The sequence below is a fragment of the Pangasianodon hypophthalmus genome, chromosome 10 (assembly GCF_027358585.1).
Source record: "Pangasianodon hypophthalmus isolate fPanHyp1 chromosome 10, fPanHyp1.pri, whole genome shotgun sequence".
NCBI classification, from domain to species: domain Eukaryota; kingdom Metazoa; phylum Chordata; class Actinopteri; order Siluriformes; family Pangasiidae; genus Pangasianodon; species Pangasianodon hypophthalmus.
This window is the reverse complement of record NC_069719.1, coordinates 1,999,869-2,020,222: the sequence shown is the minus strand read 5'-3', so window position 1 is coordinate 2,020,222 and position 20,354 is coordinate 1,999,869. Positions and strand designations below refer to the sequence as shown.

Genomic DNA, 20,354 nt, shown 5'->3' with positions numbered 1-20,354 from the left:
CAGTTACACATTCAGTACAGCAAAAGACCATTGATTTCACATGGTAAATATTTTACTATATTAATATTAATTATTAAACCACAGTGCTATTGAGTTGCTATCTACTCTGTAGTTGGTAATTAATTTTCTATAACAGCAGCTCTGACAGTAGCGCAGCTACAAATCACAGGTTTATATTAATGCGCTTTTTCTAATACGTTGTCATTTCTATAGTAACAGCTCACTCACAGGGACTTGTACAGCATAAGCTCCAAATAAATGTTATTTTAAAAAGTGTGTAATCATTGATATGGTGAAGTTTTCTGTAAGGAGTTGTTTATTAAACATTTCTTGAAGGAGTCTCCAGTGTCAGCGCTTTGTAAAGGTCAGAGGTAAAACTGTAGCTTTAAGCTTTCTGACATCTTCAGGGTTTACTCTTTGTGATTTCTAGGCAAAAAATCTGTGTTTTTTCTCTTTTTAACTTCAAGAGAGAGAAAAAAGAGAGGCTGGTGAGGGATTAGTGTTTAAGCCTGCTATAAGTAAGTGAGAACAGGAACTAACATGTTTGTTGTTCTTTAATTAATAAAAATAATAAGAATTGGCAGATTTCTGTGGTATAAGAGAAATAAAACACTTTGGGGCATGATTAAAATAATAAACTGCAATGTATTTTATTCCTTACATTTTTTTTTCTGTTGTAATGCTTGTGTACCTTTTACAAAGATGTTACTATACTACTACTACTACTACTACTAATCATAATAATAGTAGTAGTAATAATAATAAGTGGTTTTTTATTTGTTTTTAAATTTATTATTTGATTAATTATCAGTGTCAGTGCAAAAGCTGTACTATAAACAGGACTTCTAGCTTTAGCTAATTTGCAGCCCATGTCCCTGATTTGGATTTAACGCTATGAATTTTTGATCTATAAGAAAAACAGGTACAACAACATAGACAAAACTAATTCCAAACAAGCTGTACCTACAAATATAGGTGATGATATGAAAGAACAAATGAAAAAAAAAAACTTTATGAATCAGAATGATAAATATTTTTAGTCAAATTAACACTGATTGGGCAGTAATTGCATTTCAGTACAGCATGAGTGGAACATAGTGATGAAAGTGAAATGAAATGCAAAAATTAGTTTAATTCTTAAAAAAAATCTCTGTGGATTGTTTTTCACTAAAGAGATAAAGCAATGTAAAAGCAATGCAGTAAAGGTTTTGATTTTCAGTGCTGCATGTTTTCTTTGTACTTACTGTAAATAATTATACACAATATAATGAATCAGTTTGTCTTTGTCTATAATAATGTGTGTCATAAATAATTATACACAATATCAGTTTGTATCAGATTGTATTTGTCTATAATAATGTGTGTCAGTGTTTACATATTTGTTTTTGCTTAAACAAATAGTTTATATATGTATATATATAAAATTTAAGCCTTAAGTTATTTTACAATTACAAGCATACCACTCTTTTGTACTACATGTACTACAGACCACAGTGAAATGGGATATCAAGGCCATTGTGTATGACGTAACCCAGCTAAGCAAAATATCTGGAATACAGACAGGTGAGATCAATAAGTAATGCAAAACCCCAGCACCTGCTCCATTCCCACACTTATCTCTTTTACAGCATATTCCAGGAGATGAGAGTCATAAGGAAGTGGTTTACTTCTCCTTTTCATCTATATAAACCTCTGTGAAGACAAAAATTCTGCAGGTGAGACAAGATGGAGTTTGGATTCGTGATATTTTTACTCAGCTCTACTCTTCTGGGGCACAGCTCCGGATTCACAACAGGTAAGTCAATTTCTGCAATTAGAAAAGCACTAAACCTTTGATTTGCATAAATTGTTAAATAGTTGCATGCTAGAGCATTACACATTTTTGTTTAAGGGAATCAGTAATAAATGTTGAATAATAAATAAATAAATAATAAATGCTGAATGTTGTTCTTTAAATGTAAAACTAGCTCTAATATCATAAATATTATTTATGATATTTGAAGCAGCTTAATCATATAAGGAATAAATACTCCATGTCATGCTGTTATAGGAGACTTCTTCCATAAATGTTAAATAAATGTCTCCTTACAGAAAACTTCACCATATCAATGAGTACACACAATTTTAATCCATTTATGTGAAGCGTCTGCTGTACAAATCCCTGTGAATTAGCTGTTACTATAGAAACGATAACGTGTTAGAACGAGCGCATTAATATAAACCTGTGATTTGCAGCTGCACTACTGTCAAAGTTACTGTTATAGAAAATTAATCAATACCTTCTGACCAATCAGAAACCAATCAGCACTGTGGTACATTATGTAATATTAACTTTTATTTTATCTGTTTAAACAGATTATGAACCTACAACAGATGCAGAAATAACTACTGCATTGTTAGGGCCAGTGGGCTCGTGTAGTGGACACTTCACTGAACGAGCAGGAGAATTTGCGAGCCCTCAGTACCCAAACAGATACCCACACTACGCTCACTGCACATGGAGGATCCAGAGCCTGGAAAGGAAATTCATCGTCCTGAGATTCCTATATGTCGAGTAACTCATTTATTCTTCTTTCTGATCATGTTGAACACCTCTCCTTTTTCTGCTAGCACTTCTCTACAATTCAGTCAGCTTGAACCACTTTGCATACAGACCAGAGGTGTAATACAACGGCACTATCTGTATCTGTTTAATGCATCATCTATCCATGTCTGTATTTGGATTTAAACATAAAATTACATAAAAATCCTACAACTATGCCTAGCAATGTCAGCTGTGTCAGCATGGTGTGTGAATTCTGGCTCTGACAGTTCCTCAGCCTCAGCTACATCACTCCAGTTCATAATTGGTCACAACTAGAGATGTTATTATTTATGTGTGTATCTGTCTGAGATATTTTCTATTTAGCAGGTTACATTTTCCAAAATATAAACAGACTAATAGTGTAATTTAAACCACAGTGACCCTGACCGGGCAGTAACTAAGGATGAATGTATGGCCTCTGGGAATACGTCCTGCAGTGTTTGTGTCAATTTTAATGGAAGTGGTCATTGTTTGTCCCATGATATTCATATCTGACCACTCATGCTGGCAAATGTTTTGCTGCATCCCATGGAAACCCACTCCCATTGTACTGTGTCGCGTTTACCCAGTAGGCTGCAAGAGCTGCAGCCCCAGGGCTAAGTCACTATGTGTGTGTGTGTGTGTGTTATTCTCAGTATCGAGGCGAGTACAGGCTGCAGGTACGATGCTGTGCATGTGTATGATGGTCCGTCTGCTTCGTCTCCATTATTGGGAAGTGTGTGTGGATCGCAGAAGAGGTCTTTCAGCTCGAGTGGGAACAATCTCACCGTGGTTTTCGCCAGCGATAACACCGGTAATGGCGGGGGATTCGTCGCACAGTGGGTTTTCACAGGTGAGTTAATTACAAAGTACAGTTCAGTTCTTTAGTTTTAGATCTTTCTTTATATTTACAGGTACTTATAAATTGGTTTTATAACCAATAAAAAAATGACGTATATGTTGTTGATGATGCAAAACAATTTTAATTTTTCTTTCTTCCTTTTCTTTCTTTTTTTTTTTTTTGCAGACACTCCAGGTAACAAACACATATTTAACGCAAACATGTAACATATCATTAACTGCTATAGCCTCACTTCAGGATTAATTAATTCACTATTTCTTATTATTTTTAAGTACAATATATGTTTATGCTCATAATAAATATTTATTTAAAAAAATGTGCTTTCTTTTTTCAGAAACAACACCACCACCACCAGGTGTGTATGGATGATGACTGCACAGTATTAAATATGTTCGAATAGTATTTATGAGTATTTTTTTTACTTTACATAACTGTATATATTTTTTACATTTTCAGTTCAACCAATATTTTCTTATTTTTTTATACTTTCTTTAAAATATTTTAAATATTGTGATGTAAGATGTCGTAATAACTCGGATTTCTTTTTTTTTTTTATCCATAAACATTAACGTGTGAGTTTATTTTTACTGTTTTATTTTTATCTGATTAAACACTTATGTAGTTATGAAACATCAGATACAGCGCTTACAACCACAGAACCATGTAAAATATTTCAATATTGTATTTTATTAGCCTAATGTTATCTACTCTTTATTTGGCAATTTTATAGCTAATTGCCTAATAATATATACTGTATAATTTAAGGAATATTTTCCTATGCTTTAATAAGTATATATCAAGTTAATAGTTTTTCTTCTTTACTTTAATGTTAGCCTTGTGGGTTAGCCTGTTTCTATTCAATATCATTTTAGAGTTTAGGGCTCACCTTACATTTTTTTTTTCAAACCTTACCTATACACATCACAGTATTTATGCGTACAGCATACAGTCAGGTCCGGAGGTATTTGGACAATGACAGAGTTTTTGTGATTTTGCCTTTATACACCCCCACAGTGGATTTGAAATAAAACAATCGAGATTTGATCAAAGTGTAGACTTTCAGCTTTATTTTAAGAGCTTCCACAAAAATATGGCATTTACCATTTAGGAATTGCAGCCATTTTCAACAAAGTACCTCCATTTTCAGGGGCTCAAAGGTATTTGGACAAAGTCCAAGGAGATCTCAATGCAAGTGAAGGAGGCCATCATTAGGCTGAAAAAACAACAGAAATCTATAAGAGAGATGGCAATAACCTTAGGTGTGGCCAAATCAGTTGGGTACATTCTTAAAAAGAAAGAAAGCACTGGTGAGCTCAACAACATCGAAAGGCCTGGAAGACCACGGAAGACAACTAAAGTGGATGATCGCAGAATCCTTTCCTTGGTGAAGAAAAACCCCTTCACATCATCAACAGAAGTCAAGAATACTCTGGAGAAGGTAGACGTATCATTGTCAAAATCTACAATCAAGAGACGCCTTCATGAATGTAAATACAGAGGGTTTACAACAAGGTGCAAACCACTGGTAACATTCAAGAACAGGAAAGCCAGATTAGACTTTACCAGAAAACATCTAAAAATTGTACCAGAATGATGGGAAGAGAAAAGTATGGTGAAAGAAAGGAACAGCTCATGATCCAAAGTATACCACATCATGTGTCAAACATGGTGGAGGCAGTGTTATGGCATGGGCATGTATGGCTGCCAATGGAATGGGCTCACTGGTGTTTATAGATGATGTGACTGCTGACAGAAGTAGCAAGATGAATTCTGAGGTGTATAGGGCTATACTCTCTGCTCACATTCAGCCAAATGCTACAAAACTGATAGGACACTGCTTCACAGTGCAGGTGGATAATGACCTTAAACATACTGCAAGAGCAACTCAAGACTTTTTGAAGGCAAAGAAATGGAATATTCTTCAATGGCCAAGTCAGTCACCTGATCTCAACCCAGTAGAGCTGCTTTTCACTTACTGAAGACAAGACTGAAGGCAGAAAGATCCACAAACAAGCAGCAACAGAAGGTGGCTGAGGTGAAGGCCTGGCAAAGCGATCCAAGGAGGAAACTCAGAATTTGAGTTTTGAGAACATGAGCTCCAGACTTCAGGCAGTCATTGACTGCAAAGGATTTTCATCCAAGCATTAAAATTATGGTTATATTTACAATTATGTCACTTTGTCTAAATACCTTTGAGCCCCTGAAAATGGAGGTACTTTGCTTAAAATGGCTGGTAAATGCCGTATTTTTGTGGAAGCTCTAAAGCTGAAAGTCTACACTTCAATCACATCTTGATTGTTTTATTCCAAATCCATTGTGGTGGTGTATAAAAGCAAAATCATAAAAACTCTGTCATCGTCAAATACTTCCAGACCTGACTGTAGGTGTGTTTGGATGAGGGCTGCACATTATTACTAAATAAACTGAATGTTTAAATTGAATTTTTTCTCTTCTCTCGTTTCTCTTTCTGTATATTTTTCTATCTTTTTACTTCATAACTATACATCATGTTTTCACTTTACCTAATATTTCGTTTTTATTTTGTCTTTTTAAATAGCTGCAACCACAACCACACTGGACATAACAACAGGTGTGTAAATGTTAAATATAGAAGAGAATCACCAAAATTCACTTTGTACAAGATGCTGATGGAGCTGCGCCCAGCTTAGCATTGTTAAGCTAAAATAACACGGCAATGGTGTGTACACTGTCCTGAAACACAGGTTACAGTTAGAATAAACACTAATATATATATATATATATATATATATATACATATATATATATATATATATATATATATATATATATATATATATATATATATATATATATATATAAAGAAACACTTTTTTTGACCAGTGACTCCATTATAAGGGCTAAAAATTCAGGCTGCTGAATTTTTGTAATTTTTGAATGTAATACCATTAAATGTAACTATGAATGGATAAAAGGTATGACAAGTTGTTCTTTAATAAATAAAAAAATGGAATCGTTGGCAAGTTGCTGTTGTATAAGGAGAGTTAAACACTTCAAGACATGCTGTTATAGAAAAAAATCAACTTTGGGGATGAATAAAGTATTGGCACCTAAGGTTTGTGGTTTTTTTTTTTGGGTGGTGACGTATTCTCAGTATAAACATATAATTTATCATCTAAGAAATATTTTTAATTAATGTAGTATAATAGTGCCATTTTATTAGTAGTTGTATTATTAATAGTTTTTAAACTGTTTACTGTGCCTTTTCACTTCAATATCATTTAACTGTACTAATTTTAATAGCTATAATTATTACTTATTGTCTGTTGTAGGTCATTATTCCTGCCGGTATAACTGCGGCTACAATCTCGGTGTGTGTTCCTGCACCAGCTCCTGTCAGTACTACGGAAACTGCTGTCATGATTATTACGGTGAGAACAAAATAGATGTAAAAAAAAAAGAAATCTGGTTAATGTAAGCTATATGTGTATTTTTAGTTTTAAACAAACATTCCTATTTATTATCAAATGTTTTTAAGCAGTACAATTTTACTGATTTCACTTCTCTTTTGTATTTCTTTTTTCATTCCTTCCCTTGTTCATAGAAAGCACAGTTATAAACATATAGAAACAGCTAGTGACAGTGTGAAATCAGTAGTAGTGTTTAGAAATATACAGACTTGCAGAAATGTGATGTTTAACACAATTTTTAATGTTAACATTTTATTATGTTCCATATAGATTATTGTTTCCCCACAACAACAGGTAAAAATTAAACTCTGATCATTTCTCTTTAATCAGTTTCTCTCTATTTTAAATAAAACTGCTCTGTCTCCTCTGGTTTTCTCTCTATTTGGATCTTTTTCTCCATTTTAGAGCTTCCTCCAATCTTTAGTTTTGTATTTACTTAAACGTCTCTAACTGAATATTTTCTCACTCTGTTTAAACACCCACGTTGGCAGAATCCTCACTGACAACAGGTAATGTTTTAGTATTGAATATTGATGTACTGATAAATAAGCAATCACATTAATATTAAAGGAATTCATTGATTTTAAGTTCATCTACTACATTTTTTTTGTTTAATTTGTTTAATTTGTTTTTTAGTTTATATTAGCTGCAGGGATCGTTGTGGGTATAGTGGTGCTGTCTGTTCCTGCACCAGCTCCTGTCAGTACTACGGAAACTGCTGCAATGATTATTACGGTAAGAACAAAATAGAAGTTAAAAAAAAAAATCTGGTTAATGTAAGCTATATGTGTATTTTTAGTTTTAAACAAACATTCCTATTTATTATGAAATGTTTTTAAGCAGTACAATTTTACTGATTTCACTTCTCTTTTGTATTTCTTTTTTCATTCTTTCCCTTGTTCATAGAAAGCACAGTTATAAACATACAGAAACAGCTAGTGACAGTGTGAAATCAGTAGTAGTGTATAGAAAAATACAGACTTGCAGAAATGTGATGTTTAACACAATTTTTAATGTTAACATTTTATTATTTTCCATATAGATTATTGTTTCCCCAGAACAACAGGTAAAAATTAAACTCTGATCATTTCTCTTTAATCAGTTTCTCTCTATTTTAAATAAAACTGCTCTGTCTCCTCTGGTTTTCTCTCTATTTGGATCTTTTTCTCCATTTTAGAGCTTCCTCCAATCTTTAGTTTTGTATTTACTTAAACGTCTCTAACTGAATATTTTCTCACTCTGTTTAAACACCCACGTTGGCAGAATCCTCAGTGACAGCAGGTAATGTTTTAGTATTGAATATTGATGTACTGATAAATAAGCAATCACATTAATATTAAAGGAATTCATTGATTTTAAGTTCATCTATTACTTTTTTTTTGTTTAATTTGTTTAATTTGTTTTTAGATTATATTAGCTGCAGGGATCGTTGTGGTTATAGTGGTGCTGTCTGTTCCTGCACCAGCTCCTGTCAGTACTACGGAAACTGCTGCAACGATTATCAACGTGAGAAAAAAAGAAAATATATATATACATAATTATTAAGTTCAGTATATGTATATTACACACATATAAAAACATAACATGTTCTTATTTGTTTTTCTTTCTGTCTCTCTCATAGGTTATTGTTCTCCCACAACACCAGGTACATGTCCTCTGTAAACTGTTCAGTTCTCTGTTTACAGTTCAGTGATTTTAAGTTGAGGCTGTATTTTATATTGACTCTCTTTACACAGATTATGGCTGGACCACAGAGGATATATGGGGAACAACAGCAGGTGCATTTTTAATTAATCAATATTGATGTATTGATAATAATTTATGACAGAGAAAAATGATTAACTGATTTGAAGTTTGTTCATTTTTGTAAAAATGTCCAAATGTTCAGTGAGAAAGTATCATCAGATGCACTCCATAATTAATAACTGCTTTACTTAACACAGTAAACAGTACACACATAATATACTACAGTACTGTTGAGTTCTGGATTCTGATTGGTCAGAAGGTGTTGATTAATTTTCTATAACAGCAATAATACTACTACTGGCAGCAAATCACAGGTTTATATCAATGCACTCGTTCTAATAGGTTATCGTTTCTATAACAACAGCTCATACACAGGTACTTAACACATAAACAGATTTTAAAAAATCATTGATAAGGAGATGTTTATGTAACATTTATGGAAGGAGTGTCCAGTGTCAGCGCTTTGTAACAGTCAGAGGTATAGCTGTAAATTAAAGTTTTCCAACGTCTTCAGGACAGAGGAGTTTAAGCTTTGCAGTTTCTCGGTAACACGACAAACTGAGGTTTTTCTTATTTTCTTATTTTTTAAATCTTATTTTGTTTTTAACTTCAAGAGAGAGAAAAGCGAGGTTGGTGAGGGAACAAATGTTTATGGGTTCTATACAAGAACTTGTTTCCACAAACATTAAACATATACAAATTATTGCCTATCTTTCTTTAATAAATACATTTTTTTAATAATTTGACAAATTGCTGTGCTATGAAAGGAATAAAACACTTCAGGCAATGCTGTTATAAGAAAATAATCACCCTGGCACTCAGTATTTTACTGTTTTAACACCATGACATGGAGTGTATTATTCCTTACTGATTTAACATACAGACACTGATATCAGCTCTACTCTTGTGCTTTGTAGAAGGCAGCGTAAGGCAATCTTATAAGGGTCCTTTTGTTTCCATCACAGATGGAAGGCGATCATTTTATTTTGTTCACAAGATGAGAGTGAAAATGAAAGTTTAATAAAATTGAGTAGTGTGTTAGTAACTTGCTGACTATTTACTTACTGATATTGTTTTAAACTGTGATGTTTTTCTGATGTAGCTCCATGTGGTGGAAATCTGATTCAGTCACAAGGGGAATTTTTCAGCCCCAATTATCCCTATAATTATCCCAATAATGCACGCTGCACATGGACCCTGCTGGGTGGAGAACTGCAGGTGGTTTCGTTAACCTTCACGTCTGTCGAGTAAGAAATCACACTTCTGATTTTCACCTGCTTATAAATGTCCTGTCTTTGTTTAGATCTTTACAATTTAAGAATATTTGTTTGTGGTCAGTCTGTTGTGCTAGTTTCATTACAGTGTGCTGAGTTGATTTTTTTCTCTTTTGCTTTTCTTCAGTTTGGAGTCATGCTGTGACCATATCTACGTGTACGATGGTCCGAATACTCAGTATACACTTTTGGGTTCTGTGACTGGAAATCAGACCCAATTCAACTCCAGCAACAGCTACATGACCGTCCTTTTCTCCACTGACAGCAGTGTGACTCGACGAGGTTTTCGGGCTGAATGGACTTTCAAATGTACGGATTTGTTCAGCTTATTTTAATTTAATTTCTGTTTGTGTTTGTGTGAGCAGAACTAATCTACGTATCCAATAAGCACATATTAACCTGCTAATTTCATTGCTACATGCTGTAAGGAATGTCTGTGACACATATAAATTCAAGCCAGGTTGAGTTTTCCTGCCAGTAATGTACTTTAATAAAATGACGTGGAACTATTTTATTTAGGATCCTTTCTAACCTTGCCTTGGTGTCTATCCACAGAGATCATTTTGTGTAAGGAGTTTAAGAGTCTGACTAAAGACACGCTAGCTAAATACAGACGATAGCACATACAGTTTAAACATTTTTAAATGACATAATAACAAGAAATTGATCTGAAAGAACAGAAGTGAGTGAATGAATCAGTGATCAGAGATCAGTGGAGTGAAGAGACATTGATGAGGCTCATGTTTAAATGTCATGAGTGACACACCCACTTTAAGTCCTACAGCCTATAAGACACGCCCACATCACCCCTTATGGACTAAACGACACGCCCAGTCAGAGCTGCTATCATATCGTACTGTAGTCACAATGACACGCCCACATGTCCATATTTGAAGTCATATGATATTTCGATATAGCTTTATTATTTGACTCTGTATGTGTGTGTGTGTGTGTGTGTGTGTAAAGATGCTCCAATGTGTAAGGATCAATGTGGCTTTAGCAACAGCAGATGCTCCTGTGAGAGTTCATGTGAACAATATGGAAGATGCTGTCATGATTATTACGGTAACTAACATGACAATTTTATCATATTATACTTTTAAATAGTCTGTCTGTCTGCCTGTGTGTCTGTCTCTCGATCTTTCTGTCTGTCTGTCTGAGTAGGCATGTTGGAGTTTGGGGTGTGAAATGTGTTTGTAATTGTATTTATTTAATTTTTCAGATTACTGTTACTACACGACATCAGCTCCTGTACCAGGTGAGCTCTTTACCTTAGCTTGGGTCAGCATGTGGCTGACAATTTCAATTTAAAAATAATAAAAATAAAAATATAATACATAGATAGATAGATACAAACATTGTACCTTGTGTTTAAAACTCATATTTACATTACAGACTTTTTTATTACATCTTTTAGATTTATTTTTCATTGTAGGGAACTGTAGAATAATTATTATATTTGTTATACTTATTGGATGTTTTAATGATAAGCGTACTTATATGTGTTTTTATATTAGATAAAATATGCTTTATTACGTATTTCATGTTGGTGTTTTTATTTTTATTATTACGATTATGGTTTGGAACGATTTGCAGATCAATGTTTAATTTTACACTGAATAATAACGTGTGTGTGTGTGTGTGTGTGTGTGTGTGTGTGTGTGTGTGTATACACTCTGCAGCCTGTGGGGGGAGACTTTACGGCTCAGGCTCCATCTCCAGCCCTTATTACCCCAGTTATTACCATGACAACGCGCAGTGTGTGTGGCAGCTCTCGGCTCCGCCAGGACAGACCATCTTCCTCTCGTTCCACGACTTTGAGTCAGTCCATTTCCCAAATTTTACTTTCACTATTTATATCTGCTACTTATTCAAATAACATCTGAATTATCACAATAAATAATAATTCATAAATACATTTTTAATAAAAAACAATGTTTTCCTTTATATATATATATATATATATATACAAACACACACACACATTACAATATTTAACATTATTTGTAGTTAATAAGTGAACTTTAACACCATTTTATCACATGAATGCAATGATCTGAATAATTAAATCTATTTACGCTTACTCTTATTTTTCTTTCCATTTGATAATTTATTAGTTTAATGCCATGTTTTAAATATTTGTTAAAATAATACTATAAATATTAAAATATTTTACAATAATCATATTTTTTTTTCATTATTTACTTCACTTAATGAAAAAGTGGGGTATATCAGCAATAAAACACATTCTGCTGATGACTTTGATGTGTTATTTATTTCACTAAGGGTGAAAAGGTTTTTTTTAGTTTACCTTTTTAAGATTTGTGTCAATTGTAGGCAGGAATTTACTCATTTGTTTTAATTTCTAAATCCACCTAGATCTCTATTTATTTATTTATCTGTCTATATCTATATCCGTGTGTGTGTGTGTGTGTGTGTGTGTGTAGTCTGGAGCGCTGCTGCAACTGTGATTATGTGAATGTGTATGATGGTCCTTCCACCGCGTCCCATTTGATAGAAAAGCTCTGTCACAATAACACGACCCACCTGGACTTCCAGTCGTCCTCGTCCTACATGACCGTGCTGTTCAGGAGCGACTACTCTGGGGTTGGGCGTGGCTTTAAAGCCTACTTCAGCTCCTCCCTCAACTCAAACACAGGTACGCAGTCCACTGTAAAACCACCATGTTATTGTTACTCAGTTGGACCTACAGTTGCGGCTGTAGGACTCGAGTCTTGTCTCGAGACGTTTTCTGTATTAACCTGGATTTTTCACATGCACAAAGACAAGACCTAATAACTTCTAGAAAACAGACTAATCAGACTCCTGAGGTGTGCAACAGAAAAGCATTCATCTTATGATCAGCAAATTTAGCCATGCTCTCTGGACAGGAGGGGCATACTCTCTCTCAGGTAGGCAGAAGAGGCTAGAGCACACTTTCCTCTGAGTGTGTTACGCTGCCCTGTGATGCTGCATGAGCAGTCCTTCAAAAACCACTGCCTTCACGTGTCTCACAGGAAGCGCATGTTAGCCCTCACCTTCCCTTCGTCAGTTGGTAGCTGTCACATGATAGGGGAGTGCTGTATTGAAAAAATGAAAAAGGTAAAGTGCCTATTTATTGGAGCAAAGCATGTATGAAGCAAACTAGTTGGAGTGGAAAAGTATTTGATGGTTTTTGATCACAAGACAGACTTTATCTGCAAAAAAATGTCCCCTGAAAATGAAACATGAATTAAAGCATCCACAATAGGTGGATGTAGGATATTGTCATGTAGGTTGTTTTAAATTTTCATTTTAAATAAATAAATTATATATATATATATATATATATATATATATATATACAGTCAGGTCCATAAATATTGGGACAGTGACACGGTTTTGGTAATTTTGCCTCTGTACACCACCACAGTGGATTTGAAATGAAGCAGTCAAGATGTGACTGAAGCGTAGACTTTCAGCTTTAATTCAAGGGGTTTAACAAAAATATTGCATTAACCGTTTAGGAATTACAGCCATTTTTTACAGAGTTCCTCCATTTTCACTGGCTCAAAAGTAATGGGAGAAACTAATATAATCATAAATATTAGGTTTATTTTTATTACTTGGAGGTAAATCCTTTGCCGTCAATGACTACCTGAAGTCTGGACCCCATGGACATCACCAAATGCTGAGTTTCCTCCCTTGAGATGATTTGCCAGGTCTTTACTGCAGCCATCTTCAGTTGCTGCTTGTTTGTGGGTCATTCTGCCTTCAGATTTGTCTTCAGTAAGTGAAAAGCAGCTCAGTTGGGTTGAGGTCAGGTGACTGACTTGGCCATTTAAGAACATTTAATTTCCAGGCTCTTGGGCTGCTTTCACAGTATGTTTTGGGTTGTTATCCATCTGTACTGTGAAGCGCTGTCCTATCAGTTTTGCAGCATTTGACTGAATCTGAGCAGAAAGTATAGCTCTGTACACTTCAGAATTCATCCTGCTACTTCTATCAACAGTCACATTATCAATAAACCCCAGTGACCCAGTTCCATTGGCAGCCAAACATGCCCAAACATGTTTGACGGATGATGTGGTATGCTTTGGATCATGAGCCCTTCCTTTCCTTCTCCATACTTTTCTCTTCCCATCATTCTGGTACAAGTTAATCTTGCATCAGAACTGGTCAGGCTTTTTTTAGAGGTTTTTTAGCAAAGTCTAATCTGGCCTTTGTGTTCTTGAGTGTTACCAGCGGTTTGCATATTGAGGTAAACCCTCTGTATTTACATTCATGAAGGTGGCTCTTGATTGTAGACTTTGACAATGATAGGCCTACCTCCTCCAGAGTGTTCCTGACTTGGCTAGATGTTGTGAAGGGGTTGTTCTTCAATGAGAAAAGAATTCTGCAATCATCCACTTTAGTTGTTTTCTGTGGTCTCCCAGGCCTTTTGGTGTTGCTGAGCTAGCCAGTGCATTCCTTCTTTTTAAGAATGTACCAAATTGTTGATTTGGCCACTCCTAAAGTTTCTGCTATCTCTCTGATAGGTCTGTTTTGGTTTTTCAGCCTAATGATGGCCTCCTTCACTTGCATCAACACCTCTTTGGATGGCATATTGAGAGTTTCCATGAACAGCTACCAAATGCAAATTCAACACTTGGAATCAGCTCCAGACCTTTTATCTCCTTAATTTATCACGATATAAGGAGGAAACAGGCCACAGCTGGCCATGAAACTGCTTATCAGTCAATTGTCCCATTACTTTTGAGCCTGGGAAAATGGAGGAACTCTGTAAAAAATGGCTGCAATTCCTAAACGGTTAATGCAATATTTTTGTTAAACCCCTTGAATTAAAGCTGAAAGTCTACGCTTCAGTCACATCTTGACTGCTTCATTTCAAATCCACTGTGGTAGTGTACAGAGGCAAAATTACCAAAACTGTGTCACTGTCCCAATATTTATGGACCTGACTGTATATATAAATGAGTTTTCTAAGAATAATTATTTTGTTGGTTGTAATTATTGTATATTTTAATGGTAAATGATAGATTTAATGATAAATTGTCATATTTTTACATTGATGAAATTGATAAAATATCCTTTATCAGCTACATATTATTATTATTATTATTATTATTGTTATTATTATTATTATTATTGCTACTAGATTGGGGAATTCAGAATAAAACTATAAAATATGGACTAATGGGACTCAGCATTGTTATGTAGTGAACACTATAGAGGTTGGTAATGAAGTATAATGAACACAGTAACTCAGCCTAGATCCATGTTCAGAGTTTTATGTTAAATGTTAAATGTCATGCAGGCCATGTGGATTGCTCCTCTGACTGGATGAACATTGCCATCCGTAAATCATACTTGGACTCTCTGGGCTTCAACTGGTATGACCTTTACCTGGATGACCATCGCTGCAGAGCTTCAGCTGACTACTACAATGTCACCTTCAACTTCCCGCTTCATAGCTGCAGCACCAGGAGAAAGGTAATGCTACACTTTATATCATATCACATAACATCCAGTGATCCAGTGAAATCCCACAATGCACTGCAGTAGGGTAATGTCATGCAATGCACAGTGTACACTCTCAGGTACTGAATTACACACAATGCACCATATGGCCAAACGTTTGTGGAAGGTCAGATGCACACAAACATTTGGCCAAATTGTGTAAACATCATTCTAAAAACCCTGTTGGAGAGGTTAGAACAGTATGATAGAATGCAAGATAAGGATTTGTTATTTTAGTTATTTCTAGTTTTCAGTCCAGTCTCGAAATAAAGGAATGAACAAGCACCTAAATGGCTTCTGTGGATATAAATGGGCAGATCCTCCTAATCATGCTTGTTCCTAGAGGAGGTTTAGTTTACCTCAAGGTTACATTGCAGTGACAGATGGTGAGATCTGAAAGTTGTCCCTGACATGGTGATGCATAACCAGGGATGTACAGCGGCTCAGTTTTTTTAGGAATTCAATTCAGCTTTAGTGTCATTATGAGATGTCTGTCAGACATGCTAAAATCCATCCCAAAACATGAGTGCCTGAGGGAGGAAAGGACAGGATGAGTTGAGTGTCATCAGCATAGCTGTGGTATGAAAACCCACGTGAGGTTATGACCTCACCAAGAGAGCGGGTATAGAGGGAGAATAGAAGAGGACCCAGCATTGGGCCTTGTGGGACACCAGTGGAGAGTCTACACGGGGCAGATCTGGATGTCCTCCCTATCCCTACCTGATTTGACCATCCTTCCAGGTAAGAAGCAAACGGATGCCATGAGTGATGAAGAGGCTGAGATTTAATGACTAACCTTGATCGATGACTTAGCTGATGTAGAAGCATGAAGCTTCTCAGTAATGTGTGCCACTTTGAAGCCAGACTGGTTAGTATTTTGGAGGTTATTCTGGGTCAGACAGAGATAATTGTCTGTCTAGAGAGAAGTGATATGGGTCGGCAGTTGCTGATGTCTGAGGTGTCCACAGTGGGTTTCTTCATGATGGGAATAACCCTTGCTGTCTTACATTTACATTTACATTTATGGCATTTGGCAGACGCCCTTATCCAGAGCGACTTACAATAGTGCTTTGAAGTCTATCAAAAATACATTCTGATATTGGCTCTCTAGGTCACAAACTAGGAATACTATCAGTCCAAAACTCTGTTGGGGAGGTGATTTTTTTTTTTTTTTTTGTGAAAGTGCTAATTTAAGTACTTTAGACGTCGTTTGAAGACTGCCAGTGACTCAGCTGTTCGGACATCTAGGGGAAGTTCATTCCACCACCTTGGTGCCAGAACAGAGAAGAGTCTCGATGCATGCCTTCCTTGTACTCTGAGAGATGGTGGGACCAGTCGAGCAGTGCTAGAGGATCGGAGGGAGCGTGGTGGCGCTCGAGGTGTGATAAGTGCTTTGAGATAAGTGGGTGCTGGTCCGTTTTTGGCTTTGTAGGCGAGCATCAGTGTTTAAAATCTGATGCGGGCAGCTACAGGAAGCCAGTGGAGGGAGCGCAGCAATGGGGTGGTGTGGGAAAATTTAGGAAGGTTGAAAACCAATCGTGCAGCTGCATTCTAGATCAGTTGCAGAGGACGAATGGCGCTCAGAGGCAGACCTGCCAGGAGGGAGTTGCAGTAGTCCAGTCTTGAAATGACAAGGGACTGAACAAGCACCTGTGTGGCCTGTGAGGAAAGAAATAGACGAATTCTTCTGATGTTATAAAGGAGAAATCGACATGAGCGTGTTAGATTAGCAATGTGAGAGGAGAAGGACAGTTGATTGTCCATGGTTACCCCAAGGTTGCGTGCGGTAACCGAAGGCGAGATCAGAGAATTGTGTAGGGAAATTGCAAGATCCTGAGATGGGGATGAATCACCTGGGATGAACAGCAGTTCAGTTTTGGTGGGATTAAGTTTCAGCTGGTGAGTTGTCATCCATGATGAGATGTCAGCCAGACAAGCTGATATCCGAGCAGAAACATGAGAGTCTGAGGGAGGGAAGGAGAGGATGAGTTGAGTGTCATCTGCATAGCAGTGACTGTCTTGAATGCAGGTGCTACTACCAGATGCTATGGAGTCATTGATGATAGAAAAATTAAACGGAGGAGGTCTTGTCAGATGTTCTGAAGCATTGTGGAAGCGATGGGATCCAGCAGGCAGGTAGTGGAATTGCAAGACAAGACCAAATGTATCAAATAAAGAGAATGGGAATCCTGAATGTGTAGTGTAGGAATAGGGGTAGGAGTACCAATTTTCAAATGTGGTGTGCAAAGAAATAAAGATGTTGTGGAGCGTACGAGGCTCATGTACAGAGGCTTTTCCTTGTATAAGGAGGTTTTAGCTGCTCTTAGATAAATTAGATAAGAACATTGGCAGATTGGTGGGTGGGAATTGGAGACCAAATCAAGGAGAAAATGGGGAAAAAACATTGGAACTCTGGAGAATAAATGTGTTGTCTGTCAAGTATTAGATAATTCTGCTTAATTTTATATGTTTTTATATGCACTTATTCATGTGCACTTCCCCCAGACGGAGAACGGACGTATTATTTACACCAATAATGTGCGAGCAGCTCAGTCAACATCAGGAGAGATCACTCGGCATGATACACACTTCCTGATGCGTGTGAACTGTGTGATGGAGCGTGATTCTTCAGTCGGGACACTCTATGAAGCCAAAGAGATTTTAAATGGAACCATCACTGGAACGGGTCGATTCAACACCACCATGGCCTTTTACCCATCCAGCAGCTTTTACTACCCCATCACCGAATCCCCCTACCGAGTAGACCTCAATCAGCAACTGTACGTGCAGGTGCAGCTAACCCGAGCCGAACCAAGCCTCCACCTGTTCATCGACTCCTGTGTGGCCTCTCCCAACCATGATTTCAGCATTCGCACCTATGACCTTATACGCAATGGGTACAACACACACACACGCTCATGCACAAATATAATAAGCACACTGACACAAACAACATTGGTAGTACACATGTACATACACTGTTCTTGTCCCTGTAAACCAATAGCTACACCAGTGTGGATCTATCATTGAAAGCCAACACAAAGCCCTGCATAGCTGATAGTCAGGGTTCAAGATGTGATTTACAATTGCCCCAACTATTACCCCCTTCCAGTAAGGATGTTAGTGAAACTAACATCGTGACAGGCATAGTGAGTCAGTAATGATTGTATTGAAGGTTGACATAAAGTCAACAGATAGCACCCAAGACTGGCATCCTCAGGCATTCAAAGTGTTGGCGGAGGTAATGTAACCCCAGGTTGACTGCATTATCAACTGGCCTGTTAGTCCTATACAGTAGGTGAACTTCAGTTAGTTTAGTAAGAAGAGTGCCCTACCTGCTACGTCCTTCAAGTCAGGAAGTTATTCATCCTACAACTAGGCAGGAATGATAAGTTGGGAAAAGTGTAGTGGAGAAGATCCATAATGACAGTATTGAAGGTTGAGTTGAAGTCTACAGATATTACCTAGGTGTAAGCTCCACAGGCTCAAGCGTCAGTAATTCTTGTAATTTGTGATGATCTGATGGCCTTTCCATGCTGATACTGGGTTACATGTTGAGTCTTTCAGCTTTTCTCAGAATCCCCCTAGACTGCTAGAACTGTACCCCCTCAATCAGAATGTCTACCTCCTGAAGCAGTTTCTCCTAACCCTCCAATGGCTAAATCAACTTCTTCTACTCCTTCACTGGCTGAGTCCTTCAGCTTTTCTGAGAGGATTTTTTGGATCCTTGTTGTACAGCTAGTTGTCCTCTCTCTGGTAGGCATCTGCGGCCTGACAGAGCTGCTTATGGATGTAAGTGGTATTGCATGTCATGAACTCATTCAGACCAGTGCTTGCCTTTGCTGTCTGTGGTCCACTGAGTCAGGCATCACAGAGTGGAACGCTACGTATACTGCGTATACTGGGACATGCTATATGCTGTCTGTATTTAGGCAGATCATGAAACAGTGATATATTTATTTTTATTTTTGTCGTTATCATTTCAGATGTAAGAGAGACAGCACAGTAACCATATACAGAAATGGAGATCGTTACTTTGCTCAGTTCAGCTTCCGTGCATTCAAGTTCCTGCGCACACACAACCAGGTGTTCCTCAGGTGTGACGTCATTATCTGCGCTGACAATGACTACAACTCACGATGTCGCCAAGGATGCCGTTATCGCAGGAAACGTAGCTTGAGCTCTGATCACCACACTGCAGTTGTCACCCTTGGGCCAATCACACAAAAAGGTCAGAGTTCAACTTATAAAGTTTGTCGTATTCAGAAGACAGGGTAGGGACTTTCAACGACTCTTATTATGCACAAAAGTGAAGAATACAATCCCATAATTCTGTTAGCTACCCAATTTGGTGGACAGAAATTTTAAGAATGTGATATCATAAAATATTATACTGTGATAAACAGAAAACACACTTATTATGTGTTCAAAATATAGTTTTTTGTATATTTACAGATCCAGAGGAGGCTGTAGCCAAGACAGAGGACAAGGAGTGAACTCACAGTGACTGATTAATTAATCACTTAAATATAGTTAACTCTGAATAATTTTACTAAACTTTCTCTAATAAAGCATTCTCTAAAGGCAAACTGGTGTGGTGTAGTTTGTGTTATGGCAAAGAATTAATTATATTTATCTGTTAAAAGCTGAACAGTACCTAAAAGAAAGTGACAGTTGTGCACTAGTTTAAATTCATTGTGCTACTCCACCAGTTACAACTGGTTATGGGAAGATGGTTCTAACAATGAAGAGCTTATAGCAACACTAACTGAAATGACAAACACAATGTTCTTTGTTCACACCGAATGATAATAAAATTTAAGGAATAAAACATGCTGTGTCCTAGGAAAATAATCAACAAATGATGCGGTGTGATGGAGTGATGAACAGTATGGTGATGAAATGTCCAAAAACAAGTTAGTTGCTGTACTCTTTTACGTTATAGCAAAAAAAAAAAAACC

At 36.6% G+C, this 20,354-nt stretch overlaps 2 protein-coding genes across 4 annotated transcripts; both read left to right on the top strand.

Moving 5' to 3' along the window:
• Positions 1–1,610: 1,610 nt before the first annotated feature.
• On the top strand, positions 1,611–3,466 carry LOC128319152 (CUB and zona pellucida-like domain-containing protein 1). The gene is made up of 3 exons (XM_053237830.1): positions 1,611–1,795; positions 2,356–2,554; positions 3,220–3,466. The coding sequence occupies exons 1-3, from the start codon at positions 1,726–1,728 to the stop codon at positions 3,449–3,451; spliced, it is 501 nt and encodes a 166-aa protein (XP_053093805.1). The 5' UTR covers positions 1,611–1,725; the 3' UTR covers positions 3,452–3,466.
• Positions 3,467–3,725: 259 nt separating this feature from the next.
• LOC113547740 (deleted in malignant brain tumors 1 protein) lies at positions 3,726–19,982 on the top strand. Of its 3 annotated transcripts, XM_053237827.1 has the most exons (21): positions 3,726–3,780; positions 5,983–6,015; positions 6,737–6,835; positions 7,145–7,168; positions 7,366–7,383; positions 7,511–7,609; positions 7,917–7,940; positions 8,138–8,155; positions 8,282–8,380; positions 8,496–8,519; positions 8,611–8,652; positions 9,723–9,867; positions 10,022–10,203; positions 10,861–10,959; positions 11,117–11,152; positions 11,577–11,715; positions 12,342–12,553; positions 15,191–15,366; positions 17,899–18,290; positions 19,380–19,624; positions 19,849–19,982. In XM_053237827.1, exons 1-21 carry the CDS (start codon positions 3,741–3,743, stop codon positions 19,887–19,889), a joined length of 2,187 nt encoding a protein of 728 aa, XP_053093802.1. In that variant the 5' UTR covers positions 3,726–3,740; the 3' UTR covers positions 19,890–19,982. The 3 variants fall into 3 exon arrangements, with proteins under 3 accessions (XP_053093802.1, XP_053093804.1, XP_053093803.1); XM_053237829.1 differs by lacking the exons at positions 7,145–7,168; positions 7,366–7,383; positions 7,511–7,609; XM_053237828.1 differs by lacking the exons at positions 7,366–7,383; positions 7,511–7,609; positions 7,917–7,940.
• The last annotated feature ends 372 nt before the right edge of the window (positions 19,983–20,354 follow it).